Here is a 21,529-nt window from a genome sequence, read left to right as displayed (position 1 = left end):
CTCTTTCCGTATGATTAACCTTTGTTGTTCACCACCAGATACGGGTTCTGAACTCTGACTTGTTTTATTTTCAAAAGAGGATTTGATTTTTATAGTGATGAAATAAGCAACTCTATTTTATAGTTACAAAAAAGTGGTTGGTCATTTAAAACAGCAGTGTATAGGAATTTCATTTTGCAGAGGATGTAGCATAGTTGGGATTCTCCAATCTGGAGCATTTGGAAACTAGATTGTTGGAGGTGTTTGAAGAGGAGGCAGGTAAATCTTTGATAGCGTAATTGAGAGCTATTTGAAACTGGCCCATAAGGAGTTGAGGCTAAACATAAACTAAAAGACCAGCACCTCATATTCTGCCTGGGTGGTCTACAACCCAATGATCTCAGACCCAAGTTCACCAATTTTAGGCAAGCTGGTACTCCTCTGTCCCTTTTCTCTCTCCTTTTGATCCATCCAGTTTATTTTACTCTCAACCCAGCCACCATTACTCTGTTTCTTTCCCATCATCCACCTGCTCCATCTGCCCATCACTCACACTCCTCCCAGTAGGGCTTCCCGTACCTCCACTGTTCTCATTTGCCCACACCACCTCCCTGATTTCATTCTATTTTCCACTTTGCTTTCCTATCAGATTCTATCATCTGCATCCCTTTGTTGTCTGTAGCTATCACCTCCCAGCCTATTCCCACTCTCCCCTCCCAGCTTCTGCCTATTCCCACTCTCCCCTCCCAGCTTCTGCCTATTCCCACTCTCCCCTCCCAGCCTCTGCCTATTCACTCTCCCCTCCCAGCCTCTGCCTATTCACTCTCCCCTCCCAGCCTCTGCCTATTCACTCTCCCCTCCCAGCCTCTGCCTATTCACTCTCCCTCCCAGCCTCTGCCTATTCACTCTCCCCTCCCAGCCTCTGCCTATTCCCACTCTCCTCTAAGCAGAAAATAATCTGCAGATGCTGGGGTCAAAGCAACACTCACAACACGCTGGAGGAACTCAGCAGGTCGGGCAACATCCGTGGAAAAGATCGGTGGATGTTTCGGGCCGGATCCCTTCATCAGGACTGAAGAGGGAAGGGGCAGAGGCCCTATAAAGAAGGCAGGGGAGGGTGGGAAGGAGAGGACAGGCAGGTTCCAGGTGAAAAACCAGTAAGGGGAAAGATAAGGGGGTGGGGGAAGGGAAACAGAGAGGGGAAAGGCAGGAAAGGTGAAGAAGGAATAGGGGAAAACACAATGGGTAGTAGAAGGAGGCGGAACCATGAGGGAGGTGATAGGCAGCTGGGGGAGGGGGCAGAGTGACATAGGGATAGAGGAAGGGAGGGGGAGGGAATTACCGGAAGTTGGAGAATTCTATGTTCATACCAAGGGGCTGGAGACTACCTAGATGGTATATGAGGTGTTGCTCCTCCAACCTGAGTTTAGCCTCATCCTGGCAGTAGAGGAGGCCATGTATGGACATACCTGAATGGGAGTGGGAAGCAGAGTTGAAATGGCCATGCGAAGATACCTAAGGCAGCGGTCCCCAACCACCGGGCCGTGGACCGGTACCGGGCCGCGAGGAAACGATATGATCTGGCGATAGGAGTCAGCTGCACATGTCCTCATTCCTTGTCATGCCCACTGCTGAGCCATTACGGATGCGAGGTCATTACCCGCGCGCCATCCACGTCAGCGTGGGAAGAAGATCAACTCCTCGAGCTTACAAATGACAGCAGGCTGAAAAGTATGTTTGACATAACATCTCTGCCGGCATTCTGGATCAAAGTCAAGGCTAAATATCGTGAAATAGCTACAAAAGCACTGAAAACGTTGCTTCCATTTCCAACATATCTCTGCAATGAATGCAACGAAAACTAAATTGCGGAATAGACTGGACATAAGGAACCCCCTTCGAGTATCGCTGTCTCCAGTCACTCTTCGATAGGACTGTGTTGTTGCAGGGAAACAAGCCCAGGGCTCCCACTGATTCAGCAATATTGGTGTGTTGCAATGATTTTATATATTCATACGGGGAGAATATGTGCTGTGTGTTTAATATCCAAACGTTACTTAAAATGTTATGATGCTATTGACTTATATAACCATGTAACAATTACAGCACGGAAACAGGCCATCTCTGCCCTTCTAGTCCGTGCCAAATGCTACTCTCACCTAGTCCCACCGACCTGCACTCAGCACATAACCCTTCATTCCTTTCCTGTCCATATACCTATCCAATTTTTCTTTAAATGATAATATCGAACCTGCCTCTACCACTTCTACTGGAAGTTCGTTCAACACTTACTTCAAGCTCCCCTGTCCTCCCCGATAATCGACTTATCGCTATATTCATGCGAGGAAAATATGCGCTGTGTGTTTAATATTAAATTCATTAGATAAACCCTTTTAGAAACAAAATTGAGTGTATTAGCCACTGATCATCTATATTGCATTCGTGATTAACCCCCCCCAGACAGAATCGCCAAAACCGATTTGTAGAAAAAAATCGGCATGTACACGCATGTGCACTTGTGCCCGCACAAGGCTTCATGGTCATTGTAGTCTTTCTCGGGGTAAACCCAACATAATTGACTGCTAACAACAGGAATTCTGCAGATGCTGGAAATTCAAGCAACACACATCAAAGGTGCTGGTGAACTCAGCAGGCCAGGCAGCATCTCTAGGAAGAGGTGCAGTCGACGTTTCAGGCCGAGACCCTTCGTCAGGACTAACTGAAGGAAGAGTGAGTAAGGGATTTGAAAGTTGGAGGGGGAGGGGGAGATCCAAAATGATAGGAGAAGACAGGAGGAGGAGGAATGGAGCCAAGAGCTGGACAGGTGATAGGCAAAAGGGGATACGAGAGAATCATGGGACAGGAGGTCCGGGAAGAAATTCTCTCGTAACCCCTTTTGCCAATCACCTGTCCAGCTCTTGGCTCCATCCCTCCCCCTCCTGTCTTCTCCTATCATTTTGGATCTCCCCCTCCCCCTCCAACTTTCAAATCCCTTACTCACTCTTCCTTCAGTTAGTCCTGACGAAGGGTCTCGGCCTGAAACGTCGACTGCACCTCTTCCTAGAGATGCTGCCTGGCCTGCTGGGTTCACCAGCAACTTTGATGTAATTGACTGCTACTCCCCCCCCCGGCTGGCCGGTCCGCAGTGTGATCAAGGTTGGGGACCCCTGACCTAAGGGCCCTGTCCCTCTCTCTGCCACCACTCCTGACGAAGCGTTCCGGCCCGAAACGTTGACCGATCTTTTCCACGGATGCTGCCTGACCTGCTGAGTTCCTCCAGCGTGTTGTGAGTCCCACTGTCCTCTCCCAGATCCACCTATCACTTGTCCCACCCATGGCCCTTACCTGATCTGGTTATATCCCCTCAGTCATTCAGAACAGATGAAGGATCTGGATGGAAGCATTGACAGTCCGCCTCCCTCCACAGATGCTGTCCAATTTGTTGAGTTCCTTCCTCCACCATTTTGTGTGTTGCTCTAGGATTTGAGGAAAACGTCTATTGAATTAAGTTAAATACAAGCATAATCAGGGATATAGTTGAGCCTCTTGGAACCATCACAGTAATCAAGGACAAAGCAGAAACTTTGCTATAGCAAGGATATGATAGTGTTTGAGAAATCCTGTGGGCTGGCTTTACTGGAAATTTAAAAGCAGCAGGTGGATCATTTTGGTGTGATTAGTAAGGTGGATATCATGGTCAATGTGGTCAGCAAACCTTTATCTGATAATTGGTCGGTACTGCTTCTTACTGTAACCGAAGAGAGAATGTAACAAGTGGAAAAGACAAATATGCAGATTGCAAAGAACACAGCACCTGCTACTGCCAAGGGGAATCTGTACCCCAACATTTGATGGCGTTTGGGTGTAGGGATTAAGCTGATTGGAGAGGTGAGCAAGGATTTGTGAAACTGTACTTGTGTATGGAGTAATTTCTCGGGGTTTTGCCCAATTACCTCACTAATTTTCATTGGATGTTGTCTTCAATGTTGCCCCACCATGGGCTGAAAATGACAGTCCATCTGCACTCTGGAATGCACTGCCTGGGGCGGTGGTAGAGGCAAAAACAGTAGAGACTTTAATAGATAGAGTCACAGAAAAATATAGCACACAAACAGGCCCTTCGGCTCATCTAGTCAGTGCCGAACCATTTAAACTGCTAGTCCCATTGACCTCCATCGGGTCCATAGTCATCCATACCCCTACTGTCTCTGTACCTATCCAATCTTTTCTTCAATGTTGAAATCGAGCACCATGTGTACTGGCAGCTCGTTCCACACACTCACAACCCTCTAAATCAAGATGTTTCCATTCATGTTCCCTTTAAACTTTCACATTTTACCCTTAACCTATGACTTCTAGTTGTAGTCTCACCCAACCTCAGGGGAAAAAGCCTACTGACATTTAGCCTATCCATACCACTCATAGTTTTGAATACCTCTGTCAAATCTTCTCTCGGTCTTCTACGTTCCAAGGAATAAAGTCCTAACCTATTCAATCTTTCCTTATAACTCAGGTCCTCCAGTCCTTATAAATTTTCTCTCAACTCCCTCAACCTTAGTTACATCTTTCCTGTAGGTAGGTGACCAAAACTGCACACAATATTCCAAATTAGGCTTCACCAACATCTTGTACATCTTCAACATAACATCCCATGTTTAGATAGGTACATGAATGTGAGGAAAATGGAGGGATATGGGCATTGTATAGACAGAAGAGATTAGTTTAGTTGGCCATTTGATCACTCATTTATTTAGTTTTGCACAACACTGTGGGCTAAAGGTACTGTTCTATGTACTCAGTTGATTGCAGAGCAGTGAAGCAACCCACTTGGGTCAGCAGTTACACATTCTGAGAAAAGTTCATTGAGCCAGCATCCTAACACAAGGCGGAGAGTTTTTCAGTTTGCAGGCAGCTGAATGGGGAGGAACTTCACTAAAAACATGTTTAAATTTTTCAAATGCTCTTCATTCTTGTGCTGCTTGTCGTACAACACAGTGTAAATATCCCATTGTCTCAAAAGCTAGAGGGGTTAGTTATTACTTTGGTAACTCTCTTTTAATTTTTGTTCAGGTTTTCATCGACTTGTTTCTTGGACTCAGATGGAAAGCCAACGTGTAATAATTGCCCAAGTGGCTTCGGAGGCAGGAACTGTGAAAGGTATAATCCACTAAACCATGACACACCTTGCTTTTATGTGGTAGTTTTTATGGTGTATTACAATAATTCCCATTCCTAACGGCCCAACTATTCCGTCTAATACTGGGAGCTAATTCCAAAATATGTCAATTCCATAAAGTAGCGTCTAATCAGATATAAAGACCCCTTCTCCAGTTCCAATATGGGCAAGCTCAGCCTGAGTTAGGCATCGACTGTTAGTCATGTTGTGCATAGTACACCTCAGGACTTTGGCATAAAATGCCCAAAACTGAACAAAAAGCACCCATCAAGCTTAGAGTTTAGTCTTGACTCCGGTGAAAGGGTTCAATCTAACTGTCCACAAAGTGAGCCCCCGAGTTAATTGACTTTGTTATTCCCTGACCAGAAATCTTATGGGTTAGTGAAGCTCGTTGTTCCTCATTGACTTGGAGATTCGGTATAAAAGTTTAAAATTATGCTTAAGCTTTTCAATTACAGGCTGTTTTTTGGGTAGAAATTTATTTGGTCGGAAGTTAAAACAACTTTAAATGTAAGTTTTGCCAGTGCTTGGAATGATATTGTTTCAGCACACTTTTACTTTATTTAAATCTAACCCTATCACCAGAAACAGAATGAACATCCCTTTTTCCTAATAACACAAAACCCCATCAAAATTGAGTTTATCTTAACCCACTTATTGGTTAGAAAGTTGAGCGATAGTCAAGAGTCTATGCCACCAGTTCCACTGCTAACTCCCTCTAAAGAAATTGAAAACCCTTCAACACTAAAAGTCCATTTAGGAATATGACACCAGTAGTTCTCAGAAGCATGTCCAGCTTCATGTATAGCTTCTCCCAGCTCTGCAGTGTGTTGAGCATGCAGGAGATTGAGGTAAAATAAAACGTAGATCTCATCAACTGGTAAAGTGAAAGGAATTTCCTGCAGAGAGAATAAATCAATGATTACTAAAACACCTTTATACTTCTGTGACTGTTGATGGGTAGAATTGCTCATGACATCAGTAGTGCTATTGATCTGAAATATAATTACCACTGGCTATGTTTGAGGTGACTTTCATTGGAAATTATTTGTTATTGAACCTTAAACAACAGAACTGAGCATGCTAAATTGTGAAGATTCCTGGGAGAAGCTCTGATTCAAAATATGATGATTACTAGAAGGGGCACTCAGATGGTCTCACACCCTAAAGTCAGAGCCTGAAGAACAGTTTGGCTCTGTTTTTCTGCTTTGAAAAAAAATTCAGAGTATTTTTTTCATTTGTTCTTATTAATCACCACTAATGGGAATGCTTTGAGAATTCTGGATCATTGCTGAATTTGAATGGTCTCTTGAAAATAAAGGGGAAATCTTGCATATCAAATTACAGCAGATTTCTCATAAGTCTCAGTCCAAATGGAGCTTTCATTTGACCAGCACAGCCTTTCAGTTTCTGTGAAAAGGCGTTTATAAGAACCAGACATATGGAAAAGCCAGAGCTCTGCATGGTGTAAGTGGAACTGCTTGTGGGAGCTCCTGTGTACTTGCAGAGGGCTGTTCTTCAGGTGCTTCTTGGTGGGCTGGGCTTTCTCAGGTGGCCAGACTGAAGTCTTCTAGTGGTGGTGTGTTCGCTGTGCATTTCTGCCTCTCATGGAGCTTTCATAACTTGTACTTTAACTTGTGGAAATCCAGTTAAATATCCATACATGGCCTCACTGTTATGAAAAAGGGGTAACTCATGTTACTCAGCAGCTGAGAAGTAGGTTTGCAAAAAGCAATTATTCAGTTGTAGAGCTGAATTTGGATCTGCAGGAATATTAGAAATGCCACACCTTCTAAGGTGACCTCATGGGGTTGAGGGTGATTGGCTTTTCACTCCAGTTCTGTACATAGTCAAGCAGCTGAAAAGGCTTTAAGACTTTGTCATGGGTGTGGCAGATCATGTTTGATGGGTTGCCAAGGATGTTTGCTGTCTTAGTTGATGTGTGACATGATGTGAATGGTCACAGGCTGCCTTGGTGTGGTGAAGAAGGTGGATTTTTTATGAAAGCTTTGAGGACCTTCCATTATCTCACTTAGCTGCTCCAGTGCTTTTCCCTGAAACTTCTGCTGAGAATTCAGTCACAGCGGTTAGCTATATTCCAAATATAGTTCCACACCCAGAGAGTTTGAAATAAATGTTTAGTCCTTGATAAACCATTCCTTGGCAGGGAATTCCAATTTTCCTCTCTACTCTTGCCAACTCTGAGTGGTCTCCTCCATTCCTCAAACCAGTTTGTGCTGTAAAATAGTGACTGCTTTTCCCTTACTGTCTTTTAATGTTACCTGATCTCACCTATAAACACATGAGCAACAGTATGCAAATTGCTGTTCCTTTGCCTTGAAACCTGGCTAGTTCCATGTAAAACATTGTTGTGCCAACTTGGGTCAGTAGACGACAATGACAGCTTAAGGAGGAAGGAGGAACTTGATTGCTTCCATTTTGGTCTATGGTTTGGAGCTTGATACTGGATTGTACAGGGAGCACATGCCTTGGTTAGGTTTGTTCAGTGGTCATTCTAGTCAAAGCTTCCTCAACCCTGGCATCTCAAGGAGTACCTGGAGGTTGAAAATCACAGAATCGTAGAGCCCATCATAACTCATTTCAGAAATAGTAATTATTTTTTTCCCCTTGCAATGCCTATTCCCAAATTACTACATCAATATCCAATAAAGTTATTATTCAGTTATGTTTCCAAAATAATCATTAAAGCATCGCAGCAGCAAGCTGAGTATAAAGTTCTTTACATTTAGCCTCTTGTCTTGGGCCTCTGACCAATGGACACTCACTCACTCACTTAGCTACGTTCATAATTTCCTATTTTAAATTCCTTTCAAGGTCCTTGCTTAAAGTACCATAGCACCTAACTAAAATCTCTTATTCATTCCAGTAAATCCCCTTAGCACCTTTCATAAGGTACTGTCCTCAGAATTGGACACACATGTTCAGGTTGGATTAATTAGTAATATAAGAATATTTCATAGAGTCATTGAGTCCTGTAGCTTGGAAAGAGGCCATTCATCCCACCAGTAGGCATGCATCCACATTGATCCCACCTTTCCAGCACTCATCCCAAAGGATGTACATGCCATGATGATTCACACACTCATCTAGACATACCATACATACAGTCAGTGGACTCTGCATCCATCCCCTCCCAGGCAGTGTGTTCCAGACACTCACCACTCTGCCTTTCCTTTGTAAAGTTATGTTCACACTGTGTCCATCCTAGCATTCTGCCCTGAGGAAGCAGTTGTACAGTTTTGTAAGCATGATTTTTCAGTAGTTGTCGTTACTTATTAATTGTTTCAATTTATCATGCAGGTTCAAGTTTATTGTCGTGGGCATGCAGATCCCAGGGTATAAATGCATAAAATACGCATAATATTCAGGGTAAAATATAACAACCCTTAAACAACACGATAACTAAAATAAACTAAATGGAATAACATAAGAGCATTAGTTCAAGTTCACAGAAATACAGTCTGAGGTAGAATTAGTGTTTTATGGATCAGTTCAAGAATCTCAAGATGTGGGTCTTCAGGCTCCTACACTGCCTGCCTGATGGCAACAATGGAAAAAGGGCATGCAAGCACACACAAAAAGCTGGAGGAACTCAGGAGGCCAGGCAGCATCTTTGGAAAAGAGTGCAGTCGACCTTTCGGGCCAAAACCCTTCAGCAGAACTGCAGGGGAAAAAAAGATGAGGAGTTGAGTTAAAAGTTGGGGGGAGGGGAGGGAGAAACACAGGGTGAGAGGTGAAACCAGGAGGGGGAGGGGCGAAGTAAACAGCTGGGAAGTTGATTGGTGAAAGAGATACAGGGCTGGAGAGGGGGCAAATGAAATGGGAGAGGACAGAAGGCCATGGAAGGAAGAAAAATGAGAAGAAGCACCAGAGGAAGGCAATGGGCAGGCAAAGCGATGAGCTGAGAGAGGGAAAAGGAGATGGGGAATGGTGAAAAGGGGGAGTTCAAGAAATCAGTGTTCATACCATCAGGCTGGAGGCCACCCAGACGGAACATAAGGTGTTGTTCCTCTGACCCAAGTCTGGCCTCATCGCGACAGCAGGGGAGGCCGTGGATAGACATTTTGGAGTAGGACTGGGTAGTGGAATTAAAATGAGTGGCCACTGGGATATCCAGCTTCTGGCAGACAGAACGTGCGTACTCGGCAAAGTGGTCTCCTAACCTGCATCGGTTCTCACCAATATACAGGAGGCCGCACCGGGAACACCTTATGCAATATAGGACCCCAGTAGACTCAGAGTGTCGCGTCACCTGGAAGGACTTTTTAGGGTCCTGAATGGTAGTGAGGGAGGACGTGTAGGGGCAGGTGTAGCACTTGTTCTGCTTACAAGGATAAGTGCCAGGAGGGAGATCACTGGGGAGGGACAAATGGACAAGGGAGTTGTGTAGGAAGTGATCTCTGCAGAAAGCAGAAAGGGGGTGGGTGGGGGGGAGATGTGCTCGGTGGTGGGATCCGTTGGAGATGGCTGAAGTTCGGGAGAATTGTGTGCTGGACGCAGAGGCTGGTGGGGTGATAGGTGAGGTCAAGAGGAATCCTATCTCTGATGTGGTGGCAGGAGAAAGAGGTGAGGGCAGACGTGTGTGAAATGGAAGAGATGTAGTTGAGGGCAGCATTGATGGTGGAGGAAGAGAAGCCCTTTTCTTTGGAAAAGGAGGACACCTTCGTTCTGGAATGAAAAGCCTCATCCTGAGAGCAGATGTGGTGGAGACGGAGGAATTGAGAGAAGGAGATGGCGTTTTTACAAGTAATAGGGTCCCCCCCCCACGACTTTTCCTACGCTACATTGGTGCTGTTTCCTGCACCCATGCTGAGCTCATCAATTTCATCAACATTGCCTCCAGCTTCCACCCTGCCCTCAAATTTACCTAGTCCATTTCTTACACCTCCCTCCCCTTTCTCGATCTCTCTGTCTCTGTCTCTGGTGACAGCTTATCCACTGATGTCTATTATAAATTCACAGACCCTCACAGCTACCTGGACTGTACCTCTTACACCTGTTACTTGTAAAAACGTCATCCCCTTCTTGTCTCTGCCGCATCTGTTCTCTAGATGAGGCTTTTCATTTCAGAACCAAGCAGTTTCTCTAGGATTTTGTGTATGCTGCTTGGAATTCCAGCATCTGCAGATTTTCTCTTGTTTAGTGAAAAGGGCATGACATTGCCTTCCTGCGTAATCATGTCCTGTAGATCTGCTCAGTGGTGGGGAGAGCTGTACCTGTGATGGATTTGGCTCAGTTAATCACTTTCAGTAGCCTCTTACATTCCAGTGCATTGGAGTCCTATATCAACCAGCCAGAATGCGTTTCATTGTACATATATAGAAGTTTGTCAGAATTTTCTATCGTATCTTAAATTTCTGAGAACTTCGATCATCTCCTTAAACTTCTGAAGAGGTGGACGGGGCACTGTCTGGATTTAGCTGTCTGGGGCAGCTGATATGGAATTGAGAGATTTATGTCTTTCTCTCCATGCTTTTGGGATGTTGCTGTTACTGGAAGGCCAGCAAGTATCTCTGTCCAGTACTGTGCTTTGAATGTTTACATTCATTAACACACTCAAACCTTTTGATGGCTGGTTGAGCATGATGCTATGGATCAACTTGCTTGTTGAGTTATTTCTGGCTTGTTCAGGTCCCAAATCCAGCAGCTGTCTATGGTTAAAGGAGCACAGACCACACTGATTATCAGGGAAGTTGCAAATGGAACTGAGTCCATCACTAAGGACCCCCACCACCCAGGACATGCCCTCTTCTCATGGTTACCATCAGGAAGGCGGTACAGAAGCCTGAAGTTACACACTCAGCGATTCAGGAACAACTTCTTCCCCTCTCCCATCCGATTTCTCAATGAACACCACCCCACTACTTCTTTATTTGTATTTTAATGACTTATTTTAACATAACTATATATATATATTCTAATTCTGTTTTTTGTCTCTATTTATTTATCATGTATTTCATCATCCTGCTGCTGTAAAATTACTAACTTTTAAATCTGATTCTGAATACTGATAAGTGATCAGCCCATCTCCCACCTTTAATTGGAGCAGATAGGGATGTTTGACTCTAGAGGATTGCACTGAGGAAGTGGTTAAGTGATAGTTGGGCTAGGATGATTTCTTCTTAACATACATCAACTACTTTGATATTATTTGATGCCATGGGCAGTCACTCACCTCTTGAACTTGTGACTATGCCTCAGTGAGACCTGGGGCAATGCAGTCCTGGCAAAACCCAATTTGAACATTGCAGAGCTGGTTATTGATGTTCAGTTGTCAAAGCTCTCAGCCAGCACATCGCCAATGAGATATAGACTGATCTTGTTCACTCATCTGCATCTTGTAGACAGGATAGACAACACAGTCTGCCACTTCATGGTCAATTCTGAATCTGCCATAGAACAGCCTGACTACAGCACTGGCTTATTGTGGATCACATCTTCGGCAGTGACATGCAGCTCTTCTTCCTCACCAAGAACACAGATCTTCATGGAACCTCTTTCTCCAGTTCATCACCAATCATGACAAAAGGGCCACTTGACCCTTAAAACCTGCCCTGCTGTTCATTACATTTGTGCCTGATATTTAACTTCGCCTCTGTTTCTAATCCCGTGACTGTTAATTTCTAACTGTCTAACAACATATGTTTTGCATGAACTAAATAACAAAGCCTTCACAGCCCTCCCCGCTCACCAACCCTGTGTGAAGAAATTTCTCCTGGGCTCCATTCTGAGTAACCCAACCCATACTCTGAGAGTGTAACTACTGGTTGGTACCAGACTCTAAAGCAAGGTAAACATACTCCCTGTTGAGCCTGAGATATCCTCTCGTTCTCCGAAACTACAGAAGATGCAGTCCCAGCCCACTCAGGTTCCCATCATGCACAAATCGGTAAAGAAGAACAAAACAGTGTGGATCCCTCTCGATACAATCTCACTGAATTTGACAGGTTTACTGAGCTTGAATCTGATCCACTTGTCCCCTTAGGCTGTCAGTCACATCTGCCATGTGCCCTCAGTGCTCAAAGCCTGGGACGCCCCACACCCTGCCAAGAAGTAAAGGATGTGTAAATATTAGCAGAGGGAGGGGTGCCACACCATGAAGTACAGGGCGGAGGCTAGACATTCAATGTAGCATGTCTTTTTTTCAAAATACACAGGGCAAGTTTTAAGGGAGTACTCGCGTTGAAGTTAATAGCTCAGCATTGCGTCAGGGGTGCCTCTGCCCAGTAGTCCACTGCAGTTGTATCTCATTTACTGGTGCATCGTTGCCCAGCTGTAGATGCTGCGGGGCTTTAGTGCACCCAGTGTCAACATATTCATGGGTTTTTTGTCAAGGTTGGTGTTGGATCTGGTGATATTAATCTCAAGGTTCCCTCCAAAGTCAAGAATGATGCATAAGACTTTGTGGTTACAGCTATTTTATTAAGTGTTGCAAGAACAAAGAATAACCAAAGATAGAAGGACAAAGAAAAACAAAGTTGTGGTCCTCTCATACCCTCACTGCAGATAAGGCTGGAAAACACGTTCCAATGATAAGATGTAACCCATGAGACAGCCAGGTTCAAGTGATCTGTCTGAGTCCTTCTGCAGACTCCCTGATTCCTCAACATTACCGGCTCCTCCACCTACCTTTGTATCATCTGCAAACGTAGCCACAAAGCCGTCAATTCTCTCATCCAAATCGTGGTCCCAAAACCCAACTGTATACAATATCACTAGTAATTGGCAGCCACCCAGAATTGGCCCATTTATTCCCACTCTTTGCCTACTACTAGTCAGCCAATCTTCTATCCATGATAGAAAATCCAAAGAAACAACCTCCACTGACACAACACACACAAAATGCTGGAGGAACTCAGCAAGTCAGGCAGCATTTATGGAAAAGAGCAAACAGTTGATATTTTGGGCGGAGACCATTTATCAGGACTGGAAAACACTGTACCAGAACATCCACTAACTCTCCTTTGTCTATCCTGCCTTTTAGTTCCTCAAAGAGTTCCAACAGATTTGTTAGGCAAGAGTTCCCCTTTATAAAACCATGCTAACTTTGGCCTACTTATCACATACCTCCAAGTACCCCAAAACCTCATCCTTAACAATTGACTCCAACATCTTCCCAACCACTGTCAGGCTAACTGGCCTATAATTTCCTTTCTTTTGCCTCTGTCCCTTCTTAATGAATAGAGTGACATCTGCAATTTTCTAGTCCCCTGGATCCATTCCACAATCTAGTGATTCTTGAAAGATCATTACTACTGCCTCCACAATCCCTTCAGCCACCTCTTTCAGAACTCTGGGTTGCAGTGCATCTGGTCCAGGTGGCTTGTGTACCTTTCTTAGTAGTATCAACTATGCTCACTCCTACCCCAGGCACTATCAAATTTCTGGCATACTATTAGTGTCTTCCACAGTGAAGACTGATGCAAAATACTTATTAAGTCCGTCTGCCATTTTTTTTTCTCCCCCATTACTACCTCTCCAGCATTATATTCCAGCAGTCTAATATTCATTCTCGTCTCTCTTTTACTCTTTAGATATCTGAAAAAAAAGTTTGGTGTCCCCTTTTACACTAATGGCTAGCGTACATTCATATTTCATCTTTTCTCTCTTTGGCTTTTTGAGTTGCCTTCTTTTGGCTTTTAAAAGCTTCTCAATCCTCCAACATCCCACTAGTTTTCTCTATATTATATACCCTCTCTTTTGCTTTTATGCCACATATTTCCTTTAGGATACTTCCTCATCTTTGGGATGTATCTGTATTCTAGATGCACATTCTAACTGCCCCCAGAAACTCCAGCCATTGCTGCTGTGCCATCAGCACTGATAGTGTGCACTTTCAGAAACTCTCTCGTGCCTCTGTAATTTCCTTTACTTCACTGTAATTACTGAAACATCTGACTTTATCTTCTCCCTCGCAAACTGCTGGGTGAATTCTGTCATAAGAACATAAGGAATAGGAGCAGGAATAGGCCATTTCTGCCATTCAATAAGATCATGGCTGATCTGGCCATGGGCTCATCTCCACCCACCTGCCTTTTCCGTTTAACCCTTAATTCCCCTACTATGCAAAAATCTATCCAACCTTGTCTTAAATATATTTCCTGAGCTGGCCTCTACTGCTTCATTGGGCAGAGAATTCCACAGATTCACCACTCTCTGGGAAAAGCAGTTCCTCGTCATCTCTGTCCTAAATCTACACCCATGAATCTTGAGGCTATGTCCCCTAGTTTTAGTCTCACCTACCAGTGGAAATAACTTTCCTGCCTCTATCTTATCTATCCCTTTCATAATGTTATATGTTTCTATAAGATCTCCACTCATTCTTCTGAATTGCAGTCCCAGTCATCTCAATCTGTCTTCATAGTCTAACCCTTTTATCTATGGAATCAACCTGGTCAACCTCCTCTGCACCATCTCCAAAGCCAGTATATCCTTCCTCAAGTAAGGAGACCAGAACTGCACACAGTACTCCAGGCACGATCTCACCAGTACCCTGTACAGTTGCAGCATAACCTTCCTGCTCTTAAATTCAGTCCCTCTGGCAATGAAGGCCAACGTCCCATTTGCCTTCTTGATAACCTGCTGCACCTGCAAACCAACAAGCACTCCCATGTCCCTCTGTAGAGGTGCATGCTGCAATTTTTTTTTACCATTTAAATAATAATCTACTTTTTCATTTTTCCTTCCAAAGTGGATGACCTCGCATTTTACCAATATTGCACTCCATCTGCTAGAACCTTGCCCATTCACTTAACCTATCTATAACTCGCTGCAGACTCTCCATATCTTCTGCACAATTTGCTTTTCAACTCAATTTAGTATCATCAGCAAACTTAGATACACTACACTCGGTTCCCACTTCCAGATCGTTGATGTACTTCTTGAACAGTTCTGGGCCCAGCGCCGACCCGCTCGTTCACCACTGATTGCCAACCAGAGAAACACCCATGTATCCCAACTCTCTGCTTTCTATTAGTTAACCAATCCTCTATCGATGCTAATACATCACCCCCAACTCTATGCATCCTTATCGTATGGATAAGTCTTTTATGTGGCACCTTATCAAATGCCTTCTGAAATCCAATCAAATAATGCCCATCTGTTCCCCTCATTACATCCTCAAAGAACTCCTGTAAGGTTATCAAACAGGACCTGCCTTCGCTGAATCCATGCTGCATCTCCAAGATGGATCATATTACTGTCTCCTCAGGGTTCCTTTACCTTATGCTCCCTGATCAAATTTGGTTCATTACACGACACCCAATCCAGAATTGCTTTTCCCCTGGTGGGTTCTACCACAAGCTGCTCTAAAAAGCCATCTCGTAGGCATACAACAAATTTTCTGTCTCGGGATCCAGCACCAACCTCATCTTCCCAATATACCTGCATATTGAAATCCCCCATGACTATTGTAATGTTGCCCTTATTACATGTCTGTTCTGTCTCCCACTGTAATTTATATCTCACTTCCGGACTTCTCTTCAGAGGCCTGTATATAACTATTATCAAAGACTCTTTATGCTTGTAGTTTCTTAACTCTATCCACAATGACTCTGATCCTATGAGATGATTCTACATCTTCTGATCCTATGTCACCTCTTTTTAAGGATTTGATTTCATTTTTAACCCACAAAGCTACCTTGCCCTCTCTGGCTACCTGCCAGTCCTTTCAATACAATGTGCATCCATGTATATTAAGCTCCCAGCTCTGACCTTCTTTCAGCCATGACTCAGTAAAGCTCACAACAGTATACCTGCGTTACAACATCGAAATGTGCTACATCGCCTACCTTATTCTGTCTACTGCGTGCATTCAAATATAACACCATTAGTCCTGTATTCATCACCTTTTTTTTTTGATTCTGCCCTGCTGTTACACTTCAGTTCATCACATTGACCACAATATTGTTGTATCGTCTGCCTGTCCTTCTTCACAGTCTCACTACACACTGCATCAACTTGTATCCTAACTGCCCCATCCTCAGCACTATCATTCCGATGCTCATCCCCCTGCCGAATTGGTTTAAATCCTCCCCAACAGCTTTAGCAAACCTATTTGCAAGGATACTGGTGGTCCCCCTCGGGTTCAGGTGTAACATGTCCTTTTTGTACAGGTGGTACCATCTCCAGAAGAGGTTAAGATCCAGAAACCCAATCCAGGGTTTCAGATCCAGAAATCTGAAACTGTGCTCCTGCACCCACTTCTGCAGCCACTCATTCATCTGTATTTTTAACCTATTCCTGCCTTAATGAGCACATTGTACTGGAAGAAATCCAGTGATTACTGCCTTGGAGGTCTGCTCTTCAGCCTCTTCCCTAACTCACTATACAGGACCTCTTCCCCATTTCTATCTATGTCATTGGTGCCAATATGCACCATGACCTCTGGCTGCTCCCCCTCCCTCTTGAAAATCTTTTCCAACTGCTCTGAGACATCCTGGACCCTAACACCTGAGATGCAACACATTATCCTGGTGTCTCTTTTGTGGCCACAGAATCTCCTCCCCCCCCCCCCACCTGCCCCAAACTATCAAGTCTCCTATCACAATTGCTCTGCCTGATTTTTCCCCTTCCCTGCTGAGCCTCGGAGCCAGCCACAGTGTCATTGTCCCAGTTACTGCTTCAGTGCCTTGATAGGCCATCCTCCCTCCCCCAGCAGTATCCAAAGGGGTATACTTGTTGCTGAGGGGAACCCTGCACTGACTGCTTACTGGCCTTGCTACTCCTGGTGACCACTCAGCTACTATCTGAAGTCTGCCCTCTAGATGTGACCATCTCAGTAAAAGTCTCATTTGAGGTTTTCAACCTCCTCGATGATCCTGAATACATCCAGCTCCAGCTCCAGACCCTTGACCTTGTTAGTCAGGAACTGCAGTTGGATGCAAACGTAGTCATCTGGAAGACTGTCAGGTACCCCACATCTCATAGGAGTAGCATTCCACTTCCCTTACTACCATCCTCCCTACACTTTTTATGCCTCTAACTTGTGAAGCCTGTGTCTGTTCTTACCCAAGCCTGATGACCCAAAGCCTGGCCACTCTAACACTGTCTACATTATTTACACCTCACTTCTTTTTATTGGCCCCTGCCAGAGTGCCTAAGAGATCATTATGATTGCAGCCCGGTAAAAATTTCCAAAAGGCCTCAAGCTCTTTGTAAACCTGGCGCTACCTCACCAATGTATGACTTCTCGCGATGATTGCAGCCTGCCAAAAAGAAGCAAACATGGGAAAGTTAAATTACAAGGAAAATAAGAATTCTACACCCTAATCCAACATTAGACTTTTCTGTCACTACAACATTTAATACCTTTTGAAGAACAATGAATTACTCTTTAAACTGCTCAGTTTTTTCTTCTGATAAGCAGTGACAGTGACACTGACAGAAATTAATGTAAAAGTCTTCAATGAAATTTACTAAGACATAAAAAAATCTACTCTTTGTAATATACTGTTCTATCATCTTAGTAATGCCCTGAAGTGCTGAAGATATTTGTTTTAACCTCGACCAGATTTTCATTACACAATTGAAATTGCTTTTCCATTTGTGCTCCGTCAAGGGAGCCATGGTTACAGTTGGAGACTGACTTGTTTGTGTTAGTAGCCCTCATCATAGATTGCAGTCACTCCATGGCTGAAGTTTACTGCTTTGAGCATCATTTAGTACATCTAAGAAAATGGATTCTGTTTTGAAGCCATTGGTTATAAACGTCCAGTGTTGTGAGGGTACTGTGTAGAATCCTTTGCAAAATCTGGTGTTCTGTTGAGAATCATTTCATTGTAAGTCTAGCTTTTTAGTTAAAAAGTCACACCCTTGTAACTGTGCTGAGCAATAAGTACTGTTGAACACAGTTTTGCAGTTGTAATGGAAAGGAAATATGATTCCAGGTGCCATGTATTATTGAGATTCTATTTGTTTCATCAGTGAATTATATTTTCAATTATCTCTGTCTACATTCTTAAAAGTGCTTCCTTCTGTGACCGTGATCCACGTTTGCTTTTCAACTGAAGGCAGTAGCAAATTATTGCTTAATTTGGGTTAGGCGTTTGCTTTAACCTTGGTGGCAATTGGTATGAAGGTCTAATGTATTAAGATCATTGGCCTTTATGTACAGACTGGTTCTGGATCTTTGCTTTAATCACTGCCTAATCAACCTCTTCCTGCCTCTGCTTCTGTTGCTAACAAACCTGTGCACTAACATGGGGCTTCCATGTTGGTTACTCTGTCAGAGCTTGCAGACAATGCTAGATGTTGCATAAAGCTTTTATGCACAAGTTTGTATCCAGAAAACTACCTGGCTGAAATATGTCTTGTTGTAAGCCATAGAGTTTTCACCACCCAGTCTTTGTGCTCCATCAAAGCAACACAGAGATCTGCTTAAAATGAAACCCTTTTTGTCTAACCAGTTGGCTGCCAGACAGTGGCCAAGTTGTCAAATTCCATGTTAGATATTTCTTTAAAGCAAGAAAAGATGTCTTTGTTTGCTGACCAAGACCTTTGATCCTTTAAAAAGAAATCTGACAGAGTTCTGCAAAGTCTGGATTCAGCCAGTGATACTGGAGTCCAAGAAGGTGATTCCAGATGACTGCCAGAAGATTACCAGAGGTGGGTCCGGAGTAACTGGCAATACGACAGAACCAGCTGGTCTCCAAGTTAACGGTAAGCCAGATGTATCTTCAACAGTCAGAAACACAACTGGGAATGTTACAAATGTGGGAAACACTTCCAATGTCAGTGACACCAAGCGAAAAAAAGCAACTCAAAGGACTACTTTGTCACAGCGAGCCTCTAACTTCAGGCATTTAATGAAAACTTCTGTCATTGGCTTCAATAGAAGATTGGTAATGTTAGAAAACACTGGCTTGGATCTGAAAGACAGCTTCAAACACTTACAAAAAAGACAAGATGATCTGAGCCATCAGCTGAGAAACCTCACCCAGATGTTGGCAGCACCTTCCAAAGACAAGCTGATATCTGACCTCACGTGGAAGTACACAGAAGTGGACGACAAGTTGACTGCATTGCAAGTACGACTGGAAATTCTGATTGATGGATTTGCAGCTTTGGCAGAGGAAGTTTCTGAGCTGAAGAAAAAGAGGGCATTTCGCACCAACAGTGATCAACCTGATTTCTCTAAGATTGCCACCAGCTCTCCTATAAATATATCTCCACAGCACCAGAAGCCACTTTCCAAAACAATTTTGAAATTAAAGCCAGCATCTCATGGGAGCTACAACAAAACGTTAAGCGTTGTTTCCACAACGCCTTCTGTTAAAGCTCCCTCTGTAAGTGCAACTGAACGCAGAAAAGGCAAACAGTTTCGCTTTCACAAGAAACAAACTAATCGTGTTGATCTCATGCCAAGTGTACAAGCAGAGGTCATAACAACAGCTTCCCCTATGCAGTCCACGAGCAAAACCCAAGTGAGCAGGAAGCTTGGGGCTAAAAATAAACCTCTGTCTGGTAAAGGTAGAACTGTTGGTAAGGAAGTTCCCCGAACAGAGAACCCTGCACTCACACTTGACCGAGTCTCATCAACATTGCATGCAAATATGACTGGTTTCACCATTGCACCAAGTACATTGAGTACTCAACTAGCCCCAACAGCTGTGCTGAAAAAACCAATGAAAACGTATCCACGGGGATCAAAGGAGAAAGCGAAAGCTGGAGATTTCGAAACTGTAAATCGCACAGAGGTCCCAGCTAAGGGTAGAGGGGTAACAAAGCCCGGCTCTAAGACAGGTAAAACAAAACCTCGCGGACGTTTACCCGGGCAGTCCCATGTTAAAGTAAAACCAGGCAAAAAAATAACAGCACACCCCAAAGATGAAACAAAACGTGGCAACACAACAGCTAAACAACATCGTCATTCTAGTGCATCAACAGGTAATATTGAGGCACCTGAAAAGCATAAGATCAAGGACCCATCAACAGGTGCGTCAATGCACAGGAAGAGAAAGGCATTCCTTAGATCTGATGTATCCACATTGTCCCCTGTTATAGAACAGCCTACATTGGCAAGCAAGAGACACCCCCCAACAGCAGTGCCTGCCAAGAAAATCTCAGCCAAAGGGAGATCCCAGCCGAAGGATGTCACTGAGATCCCGGCAACTGTGTGGTCACTGAAGAGGTCCGAGAGCCAACCAGTAGTTGGGCCACAGGAAAAAATATGTGTCAATGATAGCCCCACAAGAAACAAAACCACAGGAACCAGAAAAAAAAAGACTAAAAAAGCAGCTGCGCTGGACATCCTGCAGCTGCTGAAAGGTGGATATGGACGCTATTCCAACACGAACAGAAAGGTTAAGAATGTGCCCCTCTATATTTCTCTTGGTCGCCTTGCCATACCGATAAAAATTATCCCGGACTGAGGTGCCTCTGTGCTGGCTTTTTGTGTAACCGCCTTTATGAAAAATGCTTGAAGTGAATCTTCCAACTTGTGTGATTAAGAACATCATTTTTCCTCACTGTATGGTACAGTTACTGGGAATAAGCTGAGTCCATTTTTGCTTGTCTGTGTGAAACATCATGCAAAGTAATTGTCAAAAGTTTTGAAGATGCTTTGTGATGTAGTTTATGTAACTAAAATGTAGCTCTTCTCAGTCAGTCAGTGCAGGTATCTACCTCAAATACAAGCAATGCACTTGGTTCCTTTCTATTTGACCTGTTGGAATATCTACAGAAACTTGTCTGGAGTAATAATTTATTGACTTCAACAAATGTCTGTTTTCAATTCAAAGAAATGATCAGTGCATCCAAGGGAATGAACATTACATCCCATTTTACTTGAGTGTTTCAGTTTTCCTGTTGGAGGGTTATAAACTAAATGTGAAATCTTATTTCATCATTTGTAGATTTGTTCCTTTGATTATTAGTAGAGTTAACAATCTGAAATTATAGTGGTCAATTAGGCACATCTCTGTGCTCATGGATACAATGTGTGCAAATACAGAGACTCTCAGGCCACATTGGTCTGAACGCACCAAGGCTTAATTTTGACCTCGAGCAAAATGTTGCAGATATTTGAAAACTCATTTTTTTAAAAAATAGAAAATATTGGTGATACTCAGCAAGTCAAATAACATCTATGAAGAGAGAAATGGAATTTCATCAGAACTGGAAAAGCGTGAAAATAAATTTGTTTTAATTGCAGATTGGGAAAGATAAATAAATAAAGGCAGTGTCTTTGATAGACGCCACCTAGTTATTCACGGCTGAAATCGAGACAAATGAATTAAGGTATTTAGAGAAACCAAAACAAAAATGACTTTCTGGACTTGACAAATGCAGAACAGCTGTTACTGAAAGAGAAGAGAATGCTGGAGATATCCATTGATCAGGAGAGTCAAAAGC

General features: G+C 43.6%; 1 protein-coding gene across 7 annotated transcripts in view; it reads left to right on the top strand.

Annotated features, from left to right (window-relative positions):
• hspg2 (heparan sulfate proteoglycan 2) overlaps positions 1-21,529 on the top strand; it is a 551,229-nt gene that overhangs the window by 268,552 nt on the left and 261,148 nt on the right. For all 7 annotated transcript variants that reach the window (XM_072245063.1, XM_072245064.1, XM_072245068.1 and 4 more), the window contains one exon: positions 5,050-5,136. In XM_072245063.1, coding sequence (XP_072101164.1) covers positions 5,050-5,136 — 87 coding nt within the window. The remainder of the gene's footprint in view (positions 1-5,049; positions 5,137-21,529) is intronic.

The sequence above is a fragment of the Mobula birostris genome, chromosome 27 (genome assembly GCF_030028105.1).
Source record: "Mobula birostris isolate sMobBir1 chromosome 27, sMobBir1.hap1, whole genome shotgun sequence".
NCBI lineage: Eukaryota > Metazoa > Chordata > Chondrichthyes > Myliobatiformes > Myliobatidae > Mobula > Mobula birostris.
The sequence above is the reverse complement of the archived record's forward strand: the minus strand, read 5'-3'. Positions and strand labels throughout refer to the sequence as shown.